General features: G+C 33.4%; 1 protein-coding gene across 1 annotated transcript in view; it reads left to right on the top strand.

Moving 5' to 3' along the window:
- galns (galactosamine (N-acetyl)-6-sulfatase) overlaps positions 1-18,170 on the top strand; it is a 91,758-nt gene that overhangs the window by 2,103 nt on the left and 71,485 nt on the right. The window contains exons 2-6 of the mRNA XM_028809746.2: positions 1,131-1,254; positions 11,072-11,146; positions 11,848-11,950; positions 12,996-13,139; positions 17,724-17,790. Coding sequence (XP_028665579.2) covers positions 1,131-1,254; positions 11,072-11,146; positions 11,848-11,950; positions 12,996-13,139; positions 17,724-17,790 — 513 coding nt within the window. The remainder of the gene's footprint in view (positions 1-1,130; positions 1,255-11,071; positions 11,147-11,847; positions 11,951-12,995; positions 13,140-17,723; positions 17,791-18,170) is intronic.

The following is an 18,170-nucleotide window of genomic DNA, read 5'->3' as shown; positions in this document are numbered from 1 at the left end:
AAGGCACGGGAGAAATCAAAAAACATAATCCTCACAGTGCTGCCAGTTTTGTCCCGGTGAGAATAAGCTTTGTGGAGCAGAGAGATAATTGCATCCTCCACTTCAATCTTTCTCCAATAGGCAAACTGCTGTGGGTCCAGGTGGTCTACCACAAGAGGACTCGTATAGTCCTGGTCCAGTCTCTCAAAGGACTTCATTATGTGAGAAGTAAGCGCCACTGGTCTGTAGTTATTCTGATAGTAGGTGTCAAAATAAGTGAGGTTCACATTGATGACTTGTATAAATCATATAATTCTACCTGTGTGATTGCACCAGTGTGATTTAGAAACAAGTGATGTTGGTTTCAGCTCCTACAACTTTATGTAAAAATGTAAATTTGACACCAGACGTATTGTTTTCAGAGTCTCTAAGATTAAAAAAAAAATAAGGGTAAATATATAAGAAACCCTTATTTGGGAGAAAAATGCAGGTTAGCTAAATTTTGAAAATACCAACAAAAAAGTCAATAATAACTATATTAATAAGCACATACTCATTAAAAAATAAAAATTACACTGAATATGTAAACTATATGCAAAGGAAGGCCTATAGTCTATGCTTCATGAATGATGTCAATCATAAAATTAGTAAGGATTTTATTATTTTTCAATGAAATATGATAAAGTGTTTAATAAAAGGAGATATCCATCCATCCATTTTCCAACCCGCTGAATCCTAACTACAGGGTCACGGGGGTCTGCTGGAGCCAATCCCAGCCAACACAGGGCACAAGGCAGGAACCAATCCTGGGCAGGGTGCCAACCCACCGCAGGACACACACAAACACACCCACACACCAAGCACACACTAGGGCCAATTTAGAATCACCAATCCACCTAACCTGCATGTCTTTGGACTGTGGGAGGAAACCGGAGCGCCCGGAGGAAACCCACGCAGACACGGGGAGAACATGCAAACTCCACGCAGGGAGGACCCGGGAAGCGAACCCGGGTCCCCAGGTCTCCCAACTGCGAGGCAGCAGCGCTACCCACTGCGCCACCGTGCCGCCCATAAAAGGAGATAGTTAAACTGAAAATAAGTTAAACCAAGCATAAATGTTGATGCTAACCACTCGTTTATTTTGGTTGTAGATGGGTTGGGGTGATCTAGGAGTATTTGGCCAGCCTTCGAAGGAAACTCCAAATTTGGACCAAATGGCAGCTGAAGGAATGCTTTTTCCTAGTTTCTATACAGCAAATCCTCTTTGCTCTCCTTGTAGGTTTCAGTTGTTAATGTTTTTAAAAGCTCTTAAACGTTTCTTGTTTAGTGTGTATGTGTATAGTATAAGGATTACATTACATTGCTATAAATCAGTAGCGGCTTTCTTTAAGTCTCTACAATTTAACTATTAAAATATTTACTGTGGTTTAATACTCAGCACTGCTTTGTTATCAAATGCTTGTTATTTACATACAGAATCCATATGTAAGAAAATAATGAGCAGTATTTTATTATATAGAGTTGAACAATTTGAAATGTAATTAAGTGTACTTGTGTTTCTTTCCGAGTATATTTCACTTGAGTTCTGCTTGTCATTGTATGTTGTGTTTAGCACTTATATTGAGAGCCAATTCAAGGTACATAGAAAAGAAAGCATGAATACAATAAAAGACAAATAAGAGAAACACATCTGATTGCAAGATAATTCAAACCAGTAAAGGCTGCATAAAATTACACAGATACTGGGAAATGCCTGTTATGATCAAACATCAAGGCAGAGCTAAAGCTTTCAGTCAAGTCTCACTAACAGCTACACAATACAATAATTATTGTACATAAAATATAATGTGTAATATTATTAAAAGAAACATAATGCATTTAGAAAATCTGTTTTCACTTTAAATGCACTATTGAAATGTATTGAAAAGAACTTAATTTATTTAATTTACTTAAACAACTTCATTTTAAAAAACATGTAATTTTATACTAATAATAATTAGAAATAAATTAAACAGAAAATTAACATTATTTCATTAACATATGATGTATAATAGAGGTAGGAAAAAAAATTGAGGCATTTAATTTTAACTAGTTCCAGAAGCTTTTATTATTGAGTAAATACAAGTAGAATGACCGCATTAGAAAATCAATTTGCATTAACAATTCTATTTTGCTGTCTTATTTAAATTTGTTCTGTCTGTTAAATTTTGTTTACTTCTAATATGAATGTATTTATTGTTTAATGTAAAACATATGTCTATGTATTTATTATTTATTTTTAATTTCAATTGCTAAGTTTATTACTAATGATGTGTCATTCTGCCACCTACTATATTGTCAGCTCATGTTTCTGTATTTGTGACTACTAGCAATAACTGTAATTTTGCTATAAGTTATAATGACAAAAACTGATTGCAATAATTAATTATCAATACAGGTGAGCCTGTAAAAGTATAACAGGTGCAATGAAGAGGGATTTAAATTTTATATTATAGTACTATACTGATTTATTATGGAGGCATTGTCAAAGGTCTCATGCAACAATTAGGTGAATGTTTTGCACTAAGTAATAATAGTAGTAGTGAAGGTAGTAGTAGTGGTGGTAGTTGTTTATGGAGTACAGTGAAATTCATACTTGCGTGTCTGATCAATATGCAACACATTTTCACTCTTCAGCACCATGATCAAAAGGAAAGTATTAAAATACATAAGAACACACTGTAGTAGCATGACAAATAAGTAGAGACCGTTCAGTCCATCATGCTCGTTTGTTTAGCCAAGCTGTCCCAATATCTTATTCAGATACTTCTTAAAGGTTGTCTAGATTTCTGCTTCAACAACATGTCATGGTAGTTTGTTCCAGATTCCCACAACTCTTTGCCTAAAGAAGTGCTTCATGACTTCAGTCTTAAATGCACTTCCCCTTAATTTCCACTGGTGACCTTGAGTATGTGATTCAACCTTAAGCTGAAAGGATTCTGCTGGACCTACTTTATGAATGCATTTGAGGATTTTAAAAACCTGGATTAGGTCCCCACACAGCCTCCTCTGCTTGAATCTAAACAGATTTAATTTTCTGAGTCTGTCAGAGGACAGCATGTCCTTTAGTCCTGGGATGCACTTGGTTGCTCTCTTCTGCACAGCTTCAAATGCTATTTTGTGTTGTGTGGTGACCAGAACTGCACACGATACTCCAGATGTGGTACTTCATAGACTATAAAAACACTGTGTCAACATAAACCCCTAAATCTTTTTTAGAGGTTGCTTCCTGTAGGACAATGTTTCCCATCCTGTGTTTATAATTGTTTTGTTTTTTTTAACACCATGTAGCACTTTTCTACATTAAACTGCATTTGCGAAGTGTTTGCACAGTTCTGAAACTTGCCCAGGTCATTTTGAATTCTTCTTGCTGCCTTCTCAGTGTCTGCCATTCCTCCAATTTTAGTGTCAGAATTTCACAAGTTTGCTAACTATGCCAGAATCAATGCCATTAATATAAATCAGAAAAAGTGCCACTTCAAGAATAGACCCCTGAGGGATCCACTAATGGCCTCAGACAACGTGGGACATTCTCCTTTTAGATGTACTCTTTGTGGGCTGTCAGTTAACCAAATTAAAATCCAGTTTTATAGGTTACTTCTAATGCCTACAGCTAATCATTTTATTTTAATTGAGTGTGTATTTATTCAAACATAATATTTTTCAAGAATCTGCTTAAAAAACGATGGATGGATAATTTTAAAAGCATGATCATAGCAACTAGGAAACACACTTTGCCACTTTTAAAAATATCTTTAGTTCAGTTTTAACAAGATGCACATCCCAAAACTGCAGTAATCCAAGACAATTTAAGAGAAACACAGTTATCTACATCGGCCTGTCTCTTTTTCAGAAAACATTATCAAGCATTCTGATTAGACATTATTAAATGATTTACAAAAAAGCAAGGCAGTTATATTTATAGTTGCTTTTCACTAGCTCTAAAGTATTGCTAAGAGGTAGGAAGAACTAAAAATGTATGCAGAATGTATAAAGAAATGGTATTAGATTAAGTGAGTTTATGCAATTGATAAATGAATGACTGCTTCACAGTGGTTAGAGTTGATACCTCTGGGAGTTGTGGGTTCAAATATCTTCCCTAGGACAGTCTGTGTGAAATTTCCATCTTCTTCCCATGTGTAAGTTTTCTTTTATTTCATGAACAAATGATTAGAGTAGGTTGACTAATTACTCAAATTTGGCCCTTTATTAAATAGTGTGGGTCCATTAGTGTGTCCAATGATGGACTCCTGCCCTGTGGTGGTAGATTGTTTTCTTTGACATTCTTGTATGGAATACATAGGTGTTATTAATGTTTTCACATGAGAAACAATTGGTACATGTGAGAGGCTTCTAATTTTTGCAGATAAAACAATTTCAAGATGGCATTTTATATTTACTTTACATAACTAAAAAAGAAAAAGCTAAACAAAGCATAGTAGTTTAATATTACAATATAGTAAAGTGTTTGTATTTGCATTAGGTTTGTTCCTGGTAGCTCAATCAAGGTCACTTACATAGATCACCATAGTAACAAAACTTTCTCTTAATCCATCCGATTTCTAAACCACCAACCTTTTTCGTAAAATTGTAGCTCCTAATTATCTAATATACTGCAATTTATTGCATTTGCTGTATCAAAATAATAAACAAGAGTCTTCTAAAATATGTTGAGATCTCCAAATATAATATCATACATTAGTACATTTGATGTGGGCTTTTTATTTTTTGGCTTTGTAGCTGTATTACCTTTAGGACTCTCTTCCATTTGCTTCCTTTCCTTGAAGCAGTGGTGTGGAGCTGAACAATGGTGAGCGGAGAACGAGCCAATAGGTATGGTTTTAGGTAAAATGTATAACTCACAAACTTACCCTGTTCATGATCCATGCTAAGAGAGACCTATGCAACATGACCACATGTGAAGCTACAAAGAAGATTACATATTGAGACCTAACAAGGTATGAAAGTGAGTAAAAAAATAAACAAAAATACTGATACTTAAGTATACCATTTAGTCAGTAACAGATTCTACTTTGAATACCTCCATTTTTTAGCTGCCAAGTTTGTTTTAAAGATGTACACACTTTTTTCTTGTATAAAATCCAACACTTAGGGTCAGTTACTCTTCATCTGATCTCTTTTTGTTTACTCTTAACCTTACTTTGCTGTTTTCTGTTCTTTCTAGCGCTAGACTACTTAGTATGTTTTATTAGGATAAAAATTGGTCTTTTCTTAACTTTTTTATACCACACTCTACATCCATCCATCCATATTTTTCTGTATTATTTTAACTTAACCATTTGTTTGCTCTTGTAATATCCATTCAGTTATGATTTTTGTCTGGTCCTAGTCCTTAATTGCACAGAATCTTACCTCTGCCTACACTCTTTGTAAAATTCCACTTAGAAGTACTTGGTTTGCATAGTAGTGGTTGTACAGTAGACTTTCTGATTTCTTGTCTAAACCAATCCTTTACAGTATTTGCTATTTTATATTGTCTATTTTCTATTTTCTGTTCAATTTCTAGTCCACATAGGATGTTTTCTTGTGTTGTAATGTGGTGTTAAAAATTTTTTTTTACACCTTTCTTTTGTTTTATACTTCATGGACATCCATACATGTCCATAAAGCATAACTTACTAATTTTGTTTTGCGACAGTTTACTGTAGAGCATTTAACAACTTTGCTGACCTTTCTTTTGAAAATTGTCAATTTAGTTGGAATGGCATTATGTAACTTAACCATCCCAAGCCAAAGTGTTTACAGTATTTTGTAATTCTTCTTTAGATATTTGAGATTATCTCAGAATGTTTTCTTGATACAGTAAGTAATCCTTCCTCATTACTTCATTGTCTTGGCTTGTGAGTGCAGATTTTTTATCCGATTTTCACGTCTTTTTATTTTATTTATTCTACAATTGTACTGTTTTTTGTAGTGGTCTGAGGCATTGAATATTACTGGTTGAATTTTTTAGGTATGTTCTATAGTTTTACTCTCTTTTTGTTCATTACCTATTTGATATTTTATCATTTCAGCTACTTTGCATTCAGGATTTAGTGTAACATTGACTGTAGTTGATGAATATTTAAATTTTATGAGTTTTTTTCAAATTTAGAAAACCTTCCTTTCAATTTAATATAATTCACTTTACTTTGTTTTATCATTTATTTTAATTATCCCAACATTTTCACATTTCAAGTCCCAAAAGAACATAAAGCACTCCCTCATTTTATATTATCACATTACTGGATGGGTGGAATGCTACAACGTTATACAATATTTGGGGAAGGATTACCATTTTGATTAACATCACTCTTCCTTCCATGGTCGTTTGGTAACTTTTCCTTCTACTTCTTACAAGTTTCACTGTTTTATTTGCACACAACCTAATGTAGTCCCCAATATTTTGACTTTGCTTCCACTTTTTATGTTGTGTTATGTTTTTCTCTTTATATTTGCCCAAATATATTTCTTCACATTTTTCTGTTTAGTTTTGAACCTTAAGCTCTTCACAGAGTATAACAGTATGTATTTTTGCCATTTTTTCTCCTATTTTGTTTCTACATATTACAAAAACATCACCTAAGATGACATTGTTTGCTTCTACTCCATGATATTTATCCCCTGTAATAGTTAAAGGCTCATTGCACATGAATAAAAAAGTGAGTGTAAAGGAGAACCTCTCACTTATCCCACATTCTAGTGGGATGACTTAACATAAACATTTATTATTATATACAATTTCAAGCTACTGAAAACATATTAATGGGAACTGCGAATTTAATATTTTACAAGTAAAGGCTGGTATGTAGCTGATTGGTTTTTAGTGGAACGCCCACTGAAAGCTGGCAGTATTCTCTGTTTTACATCTTTTAAAAACAACCATTATTTATCCATAAGGTAAACATTGATTATTAAAAGAAACACTTGTAAACAGTTCATTATTTATTAAACATGCAAAGCAATCATAAACAAGCAAGAGTGGATGCATCTATGTTTTGCTATAGAGCTCTGTACAGCATAGTCCCTTGACATGTAATTGAGCTACACGTAGTAGATTAATCAGTTACATGGTTACCATGCAAGAAAACAAAAAGGAAATCTACAATGGGTACAAGCAAGTCTAAATAGTGATAATCATGTTTCAGGGCTTCATATTAAAACACTTTGACAAAGTTATCTAAATAGTGGTCTTAAACTCCGTGCATAGTTCTTTAATAAAGATTACAATAACCTGAACATGCATTCAGCAGGAGTCAATTTGCCCTTTCTTTACCTAGTTTTGTTATAGTACTTTTAACAATGCTAATGAGTAATTAACCTTGGCAATTGAAAGCCTTTCAAATTCTACATGGTACTTTGTTAGAGCTCTTTAGAAAATTGGAATGACCTGCTATTCACTTTATAAATGGTTGACTTATGAATGTCTGTGTTGATGCCTATGACATTGATGCAAATCATTTTAAAATATATACATTTTTTACTACATTTCACTTACCTTATATTTTTCACAGACATCTTATCACTGGACCACAAAATGTCACTCTGCAAAGAATACAATTGCCACAAACTATACCTGGGATCATGTGTCACTCAGGAGAGTGCGTATTACATGATTATGTTTTTGAAACACTCTACCTTTTTTTTAAACATTGATTACAATGTGACATACAAGCACAAGTCAAATTACATCCATTAGGTAATTATTAAAATAAACAAAACCGTGAAATGGAACAAACAAGTGCATCATGTTTTAACATAGTCACCTTTCTTGTCAAACTGCTTAGTGCAACCATTTAAAAACTTGTATATACCAACAAAAATACATTTGACTAGTTGACACTCAGGGGTGCAGCACAGTCGTGTACTGTAGGTAGAGCTGTCACTAATCTGCAGTTGGTTTGCCATTCATGGCCTCTTATTCTTCAATTCTTGTGAATCAGCCACAAAGATTTGAGGATCATTCCCTTTATTTGTTAATATACATAGGTATTCTGATTATTTTTGTTATTTCACTTGTGTGGCTATTTAAAACATGTCTGAACATTTAAATGAACTCTTCTGTTGAGAATTTCAATGCAGAATAGTGGATAGTTTTTAAAGTATCTCTAAACCACTTATTCAGTACCATTATTCCAATATCTAACTACTGCAAACTTGGTGTTTATGGTTAAAAACAAAATGGTTGTGTTGACCTGATTATTGTTGAAAGGCAGAACAGAAAACACCACATATTTTCCAAATTTAGTACTTACTTGATACTTGATGACTTACTGTACAAATAACATTTATTTAAGAGGCTTGATATTATAGATAAGATGTTGGTAACATCTTAGCAGTGTCTGAATATATTTGAGACAAATGTTTAGATATGGGATGGAACATCTTATTTTTCAGTATGTTTTACACCCTTATTCTAAAAACTAGAGGTTACATTACTTGTACTCCCAATTTTTTCTTTGTTTGATAATGCATGGTTGGGATTAATTGTTTTTTATTGATGACCTATAAACCCACTTATGGGTTTGTCCTTGCCTTTGTATGTTACTGCCGTGATTAGTATGACTCCTTCACAACTTTGAGTACACAACTGTTGTTAATTGAATAACAAGTATGTTAAACCAACATACTGTTGATATTAAAGTCAAAGTCAATGGAACCTGTTTTTTTTACCTTAAGCCAATATCACATTATGCAACTTCTAGTCATTGAGTATGTCAGACTTGCTGACTGCAGTTGCTAATCTCGTTGCTGGACCATGTCAGTTTACACGACTGAAAAGCACTAGGCATGTCAACAGGTCAACAACTGTGTGATGACCTTCCAACAGTTGTGCTCATGTCCTTTTGTAACAGCTAATAAAATTATGGAGCTTATGTTGTTTGGAGGGCTAACAGGTATGGTGAGTTTAGCCACAATCTTTGCCCTTTTTTCCACTCTTTCAAGATATGTAATACACAAGACATCAAATAAATGAGCCTGTCTCACTCATATTCCATATTTATTGTTGCTGCATTACATGAATTGTACTTCTGGATGAGCAGCATTCATTGGCTGTTGGCTCTCTTGCGCAAAAAACATTGGAGGGAGTCACTGAGGCTTTACATATTGACAGACTAATTAGCACCTTATGGATCCAGTATCCTCAGCTGGAATTTCGCCCCTTTGCTGTCTGTTTGGAGCTTGCACATTTTCCTTATGTATTTCTGGGCCTTACTCCAGGTACTCCTGGTTTCTTTCCACATCATAACACTGTACCTGTTCGTTTAATTGTTGATTCTTAATTGGTCTAGTGTGTGGGTGTGTGAAAGTGGACTCTGCAACCGTCCAGAATTGGTTCTAACCTCATGTTCTATTCTGCCAAATGTTCTATTCTCTAAATTGGATTAGATAGATAGATAGACAGACAGACAGACAGACAGACAGACAGACAGACAGACAGACAGATAGATAGATAGATAGATAGATAGATAGATAGATAGATAGATAGATAGATAGATAGATAGATAGATAGATAGATAGATAGATAGATAGATACTTTATTAATCCCAAGGGGAAATTCACAGATTAGATGGATTTGAGAATGTTACATCAAAACCACATCTTTTCAAGGACCACATTCTTTTCATATTTCAATTAATACACGTCACGTTAATACATGCCTTCATCTACAGTTCTGTTTCTTTTTTGATTACTACATTATTTTAAATTGATGTAGCAGCAACATCATTTAAGAAAAAAAATTAATTCAAAAAAGTAAAAATACGATGAAGCAATGATATGTTCTTTCTAATCCACACCTCTGCACAGATAATCTGAAACAAGCAGTACTGATCAGAGATCATGCTCTTTCAGCCAAGTGCTGTTTGTGTTAAAAAGTCTTCTTAGCAACATGGTATCCTGGCCCCCTGAGATCTTCCAGGGCAGCAGGCGCTAGTACCAGTAATTAAAAGGCTGCTGTGGTTAAAAAGGGGTCACCTGATGTGTAGGTTAGAATTCTCAGAAAGCCTCTCTTGTTATTATAATGAATAATTCAATAAGTAAGCCCTCACTGAAAAGAGGATAGTGGCAGTACATGTTCTACCCTTATTAGCATAATATTATTCAGATATGCTAATCAAACTAAATTTGGGGATTTGAATATTCATTTTAATTATATCTTGGTCAGGCTTGGCTTGTTTCCTTTTTTGGTTATTGATTTGTCTTTAATTCTTATTTCAGCATGAAACCTGAACATTCACAGTTTAAAACAACAGTAAACCTCACGTTGTATATGCAGTATATAGGAGTGAACCTGTCAGCTTTAAACATTTCAGACGTTTAGTAGCATTGATGTTTGAGATTAAGAAGTAGTGTTTTTAGTAATGATTTTGCATTATTTGTTTATTTCCAATGAAGTATGTATATTACAAGGATTGCAACTACTCCACATTCATTAATCCATTTAAAAATTTGATCTTTGACAGTTTCTGTGTAAATGCATTTGCTTTCTCCATTTGCTCCTACCATAGTTGCATGTAGTGCAAAACATAATTAGTGAAAAATGTATAAATTCTTATTTTAAATATTGCCATTTTTGAAATGATTGCAGTAATATTGCTATAACATAATTTGAAAGTATAGTTCAGCAGTTATAGGGGCACATAATGGGCAGCATTGCTGCAGCAGTTGTTCTCCACTGTTTGTGTTGATTTGCTCATTCTATATAAAGACATACTATTAAACTGTTTTCATAGGTTTGGAGTCGGTGATTGTGTTTGTGTACTGTACATGAGTATGTGGTGTGAAGAACTGGTTGACTCCTGTTTTGTACCTCTTGCAGTTAAGATAAGTCCCACAACACAAGTAGGGGTTTGCTGTTCTCCAGAACATGTAAAAAATCTGTAATAAATCCAGAAATGTGGTATTTTATTTTTTTAGAATGTCTATCTTCAGGTCAACTTTCAAGTTGATTTGAATAACTCTAATGAAGGTGCTCTTCTTACTTATATATAATTCTCTTTTGTTGTTATGTTTCACTATTGTAAAAAAACAAAAAACGTATGTTTTACAGCCAGAGCTGCTCTGCTAACTGGTCGTTTGCCAATACGAAATGGATTCTATACTACAAATGCTCATGCAAGGAATGGTAAGTAATTTAGTGCCACATACTGTAGCACTTATTTAGACTTAGTTGTCATTTTTTCATGTATTCAGTTAAAAAAATGACACAAAACAATTCTCTGTGTGTTCTGATATGCTCTTTGGCTTTCTCTTGAAACTTAAAAGAAATATATTTAAGAGTTGTGGTTTTTCTGCTTTAAGAAACCTGATTTCAAACACCATGCCTTCTATACTAGACTGTAGGTCATTAAATATATTTTTAAGTTTACAATTCTGTGTTAATTCCTACAATATATTTTTTGTGTTATTTCACATCTTGACCATCTGTCCAGTATTTTGAGCATAACTGTTGCTAAAAGCACTTATATAAAAACAAATTGAAAATGAATTGTTTTGAATTTGTGAAATTGTTTTTTTTTATGACAGTATCATATATAATGTCAAAACATTACATTGATAGTTGTTTGTAGCTCAGTATACATTTTGAATTTCACTTTTGAAAATTATTTAGGTTAAGTTTGTATTGCAATATGTGTAGCTGTATTTAATTGGTATTTTTAATTATTAAGACCAATGTAGATGCAGATTAAGTGATTGGTTCAAGGTCATATAATACCATTGTGCTTAGGGTTGAACTGGTAGACTGTTTTTTACTGTTCACTGCACCACACTGTCCACTGATTAACATTTTTATTATTGTAATTTTACAATTTTAATTCTGGGCAGGATATACTCCTCAGGAAATTATGGGAGGGATCCCAGAAAATGAGATTCTCATTCCAGAAATGCTTAAGAAAGCTGGCTATGTCAACAAAATCATTGGAAAATGGTAAATATGAAATCAAAGCGATTTCACATGCAATATTTACTGCTTTCTATATTGGTTATAACCTTTATTTCCTTTATTTTTCAATTGACTATCGTCATCATACCATTAGTACTGAATGGTGCTGCAAATTAAGTTATACTGTAGTTATCCTTATTTCAATGTGTGTTTTGTACAAAGACCATAAGTTCTAGCAAAAAAAATAAAATCAGCACTTTGTTTGTCTGGTAAAATATTTGGAGTTCAAAGTATCATGATTAAGGAGTTTATTACCCACAGCCATAATGATTTGTCACAGTACTATTGATTTTAATAGACTTCCATACACAGTCCCTCACTTGATAGCTGATAGAGTGAGGATTAAAGGTTTTATATAATACATACATTTTAAGTAAGTGATTAAAATTGATTTTTTTTTTTTTGCGCATTAGATACTGTACGTCATGAGTGACACTCTGGTGCATTAGTTAGCACTGCTACCTCCCACTTCAAATCCTGGCTTTCAAAACTCAGCCAGAGCACTTTCTTTGTGAAGTCTTTTTATGCGTCTGTGAAGTCCATGTGTATCTGTGTGTTTTTCTTTCGGTTCCCTGGTCTTCTCCCACATCTCAAACTCTTTTTTGTTGTATTATTTTGTTTATATTAACAATTCTAAACTGGACTGGCATGAATGTGTGTCAAAATATGCATGAGTAAGTTCTGAAGTAAACTGTGGCCTTATATAGAACTTACCTTATACTTATTGTCAGTAGGACAGACTCCACCCTCTGCAGCATAGAACTTGTTAAGTGGGTTCAATAGTGGATGTATGGAACCATCATTCAGTGAATAACACATTATAAATATGAAAACATTTTGTAATATCAGATTTAACATGTATTGTCAGTACTTGCTCTCAACAACATGTAGAGAGTTGATTGAAAACATGTAGTTAACTCTCCTGGTGTACAATGTATTTCCAATTGCAAAAAATGATTAAAATTATTGTGATTGTGAATATGTTTTAACTTTATAGTACGATTTTCATGTTTTTGTTTGTTTGTTTTAGGCATTTAGGTCATCAACCTCAGTTTCTTCCTCTGCGTCATGGATTTGACGAGTGGTTTGGTTCTCCAAACTGCCACTTTGGACCCTATAATAATACATTCACACCTAACATCCCTGTATACAACAACTCTCAAATGGTGGGAAGGTAAACAAATTATATGCAAATACAACTGAAAAATGCAGTGTAAGAATATTTAAACAGAAATACATTAGGAAGTAATAGTTTGTATTGTTCAAGGTGTGATGATACTGTATAATGCTGTTTTTAAATGGAAGAAAAAATTGAAAGCTTTTTTTCACAATCCACATTATGGAAAACTTACAAATTTCCAGTGATGTAAGTAGTGTTAGCTGTGATAGCTAGAATTCAAATATTCCTAATTAATTAGCGTGCCTAGCACAGTGGATAGATTCTATGAAGATTACTGAATCTGTATAAGTGATCAGTAGATCAGTAAAAAGAGGAAGGTTCGGAATTTGATAGTTATATAATACTATTTCATATTTTAAAATGTAAGAGTTTTGTTTGGGTATAATAATGAAAGCTCCAGTTCTTCCTAAATTTCTTCTTTTTTATTAGTAGAATGTTTAGTACAGGCTGGTCTAGTGAATATTCTGGTCAATAGCATATTATAGAGATAAAAGCACAAAGGTAGTTTAGGAAATGTCATCTTTTCTAAAGCTCCTTATACAAATTTATTTATGCTGAATTTTTTCATCTTAAAGAAATTAGTGTTAATGTGTTGTAGAAAACACGGCTTCAAAATTTATAAACAATAAAGTTACATGTACATTTTATCCAAAGTTATTTTGTTGACCGTAAGATTAATTGGGGTGATTGTATTTGGGTTTGTTTGTTAGTATGCTTTCTGATACTATCCTGAAAGCATATTAACCAACAAACTTCTACCAGGGATATGCTGTAGATCCTGATCCTCTTCAACCATAATTAAACACAGCTGGTTCAGAAAATGAATAAAATGATACTATGTATTATAATTTTGAAGCAGTGTATTATACAAGAAGTGCTTGGAAAGTATTATGATGCTGTGATATATGATTTTTAAAAATAGGTTTATATCAGAGTGCCTTTGAGCCTGACTCAAAGACTGATGTCTATGGAGGACTGAAATGGTTACAGGAATCATTACCTTGTGAGAAGGATCCACGCTTTTTAAGTTGAGCAGAATACCTCACTAAAAGGCATTAAGTTTAGTTAGTGTTTAACTGTTGGATATTTACAGACATTCATTCACTGAATATGTTTTTCAGGTTGACAGACTTGAACGATAGTCAAGAACAAGACACTAGGAGTACCAAGTCCCTCATTATTTATTTGCTGTAGCCAACCCTTATGTTTAATGTTGAAAAGATAGTATTTACAGTATGTTCCAGGCTTCAAGCAGAAGTGTTAAGCACTCAATAATTGTTGAAGTGTACCTGAGACGGATGGACAGCTTCCATTGCAGTAGATAATATGGTGGAAACAAGCAAAGAAAAGGATATGAGGTTGGAAAATAGCAGTGCAGAGAGGAGCCTTTTGGAATTCTAGGTAAACTTTGTGCAATAGAGGGATCACTAAAGATAAGGAAGTTGTCAAAGATAATGAGGTCAGCTGAGCAGATGTTGACACAGACAGTTTTTTGGCAAATAAGAAGATGTTGACTAATAGCATGAGTATGTTGAGAATAAACTGACTAATTCCTCCCAAGTTTTATTTACTGCACAATACATTATTGTATGTTTGCCCATTTGTGAAGTTGTGTCTCTAACAGGGCTTGTAATTTATGTAGGCAGGTTTTGTAATTCATATTTTTTAAAAAGTGTCCTTGTATGTTCCTATTTGGCCTCAGAGCATTATAGTTTATTCATATATACAATTAAGGTGTCAGTAAAAAGATCAACTCAAATATATTGATGCATTTAAATTTTGTAAATCTCTGTTTCATACTTGAACTTTATTGTTTTTTAAATTGGTTTAAATCAGTAAATTTATTTTATAAGTTCACCACCAGTATAATAAACTCAAATCAAATCAAATCAAAATTTATTTATAAAGCACAATTTAAAAAACGCCATAAGTGTAAACCAAAGTGCTGTACAATAAAATAAAAAAATATCAATAGTAAATCAATAAACAAACAAAAAGCAAAAAATGACATAAATATTAAAACAAATAAGATAAAGGAACCAATTATTATTAAATTGATACCAGAGTTACTCATATACAGTTAAAGGCAATCGAAAACAGGTGTGTTTTAAGTCTTGATTTAAACATTTGGGTTGATGATGCTGACCTAATTTCAATTGGCAGAGCATTCCATAACTTTGGTGCTAGAACTACAAAGGCAAATCTTTGACTTTGGCACAACCAACAATTGCTGTTGAGGGGAACGTACGGAGGGGACTGGTGTGTACGGGGCCTTAATTCGGCCAGATAAGATGGGGTAGCACCATTCAGTGACTTAAAAACCAAAAGTTAAATTTTAAACTGTATCCTAAATTCAACTGGGAGCCAATGAAGCGAGGCCAGAATTGGGGTAATGGATGCAACTTTCTAAGAACCAGTAAGAAAACAAGCAGCAGCATTCTGAACCATCTGCATCCGAGAAAGATGTGATTTACTGATTCCAGAATAAAGTGAATTACAATAGTCGTGGCGCGATATAATAAAAGCATGGCATACCTTCTTCAAATCTAAGCTGGAAAAAGTAGCTCTTAACAATTGATGAGATCTGTTTATTAAAATAAAGGTCGGAATCAAGGATAACCCCAAGATTTTTGACATGGGGTTTGCAAAATCCAGATAATGAGCCGAGCTGATCCCTGACAGCCCCATCAGAAGCCATTGGTCCAAATACGATAACCTCAGTCTTACTCTGATTGAGATTCAAAAAATTTACAGCCATCCAATGTTTGACCTCATCATAACATTTATGTAGTGAATTTAAGGACTCCTTATCTGGGTATCATCAGATTCATGAAATGAAATACCATATTTGTGAAATATGGACCCAAGGGATAACAAATACAAAGAAAATAACAAAGAACCCAGAATAGACCCCTGTGGAACACAATATTTCAAATGAGCAGTGGAGGAAAATACAGACTTGTTACCAACTGAAAAAGTCCTATTAGTAAAATAATATTTGAACCAATCTAGTGCACCCCCTCGGATTCCTAGCCACTTATCCAGCCTTAACAACAATATGTTGTGATCGATGGTATCAAAGGCTGCAGTTAAATCCAAAAGCACTAAAACTGTCAAAACACCAGAGTCAGCTGAAAGTAAAATATCATTAACAATCCTGAGTAAAGCTGTTTCTTAAACCGGACTGAAGAATTTCTTGACCACCATTATGATCCAAAAAGATCTGAAGCTGCTGCAAAACAAATTTCTCAAGTATTTTAGATAAAAAAGGTAGTTGAGAAATCGGTCTAAAATTATTTAAGTCATCCTTATTAAGGTTAGATTTTTTCAGTAAGGGCTTAACCACTACATGTTTAAAAATAGGCAGGCATAGTTCCAGTGGTAAGAGATAAATTAATAATATTTAATATATTTGGTGAAAGTGTATTTAATGATCCTCTCCATAAGGGTATTGGAATAATATCAGAAGGACAAAAAGTAACCTCAAGTCCATTTATGATGTCTATGAGCGAAGAAAGAGACACTGGTTCAAACTAGTCTAGCATGGCATTACAGACAGGAGGACAAGGAGCAATGCAAGGGGAAGATACTATACAGAGTCCACTGCATGAAATAATGTCCTTGGATTATTAAGATTTGTAGACACCAAATTCGAAAAATAATCTCTTTTAACCTGAGTGGCAGCTTTTTGAAAGCTGACAAGACTCGATCTAAACATCTCGAAAGATACCTGCAATTTGTCCTTCTTCCATTTACGTTCAGCCTGCCTACATAAGCGCCGTAATGATTTAACATCACTCTTAAGCCAGTTTGCACACTTGGTTTAGCACAACGATCTCTTAAAGGAGCAACAGTTTCCAGGGTAGTTAAAACAGATAGAATTAAAAATGGACACAATGAAATCAACACCACTGTCAACGTCTACCCCAAAAAGGTGAATTGATGCAACACTGAAAAGTAATACAAAATTATTCACAGCCTTGTCATTTATAATTCGAGCACAACATTTCTGTAAGATGGTACAAGCGGGCAAAGCATGCGGAGCTAGAGACACGTCAAATAAAATAGGATAGTGATCAGAAAAAGAGACATCTTGAAACTCTATATTCCTTAAATCAATATCATGAATTAATACAAGGTCCAGGGTATGTCCCTATTCATGTGTGAGCGCATTAACAACCTGTTTAAAATCAATAAGAACCAAAAAATAATTTACTAGAGGCTTGCTAGGGCAGCAAACATGAATATTAAAATCCCCAACAATCAAACATTTATCATAATTTGAAATAAAGGAAACTAAAAATTCAGAGAATTCTGAAATAAAATCCGTATTTACCTTCGGAGGTCTGTAGACAACTGCACAAACAAGTGATTCTCCATTAATTTCATATAGTTGAGTTTCAAAAACAAATTATTTCTTATCATCAAACCATTGCTTAATAAACATGGTCTTTTTATTGTGGAGTACTTTGGAATACAGTATATCATTAGATTTTTCATATTCATATTCTCTACTTAAGCAGGACAAAAAGAGCATGAGCTTGCCATGCCCTCCAGTAAAAATGTCATGCTTTTTAGGTATTATGAAGATTTCAAGATAGACTTAAAAGATGGAAAATCAAATCTTACACAGATATATCTTGAGGTAAGCTTACATTTAAGTAAAATGTTTTTGTCAATTTAAAGTTAGATTAAACAATCTTAAATACAAAAAAATTAAACAATATTTAAGTGTTTTTCAGAGAAATTAATATGTGGCATTTACCCTATTCTTGTAGCATGTGGTGCTGTTTCCTTGCTAGTGACATTGCTTACAGCCATGTTTTGTATTTCCAAAGGTTTTATTGCAACTCTGTTTCAAATTTAGTTTTTAAAGTTGTTCAGATGTGCTTCTTTTAATCAGTAAATACATACTAAATCCGTCAATCACTTAATAAAATAAAAAAAATACTAATTAAGTACATGAGAACAACAACTACTTATGTTATGCCAATTGATGCTTACTACATATCAGATTAGATGTGT

The sequence above is a fragment of the Erpetoichthys calabaricus genome, chromosome 9 (assembly GCF_900747795.2).
Source record: "Erpetoichthys calabaricus chromosome 9, fErpCal1.3, whole genome shotgun sequence".
NCBI classification, from domain to species: domain Eukaryota; kingdom Metazoa; phylum Chordata; class Cladistia; order Polypteriformes; family Polypteridae; genus Erpetoichthys; species Erpetoichthys calabaricus.
Note: the sequence above shows the minus strand (reverse complement) of the source record. Positions and strands in the feature narration are given on the sequence as shown.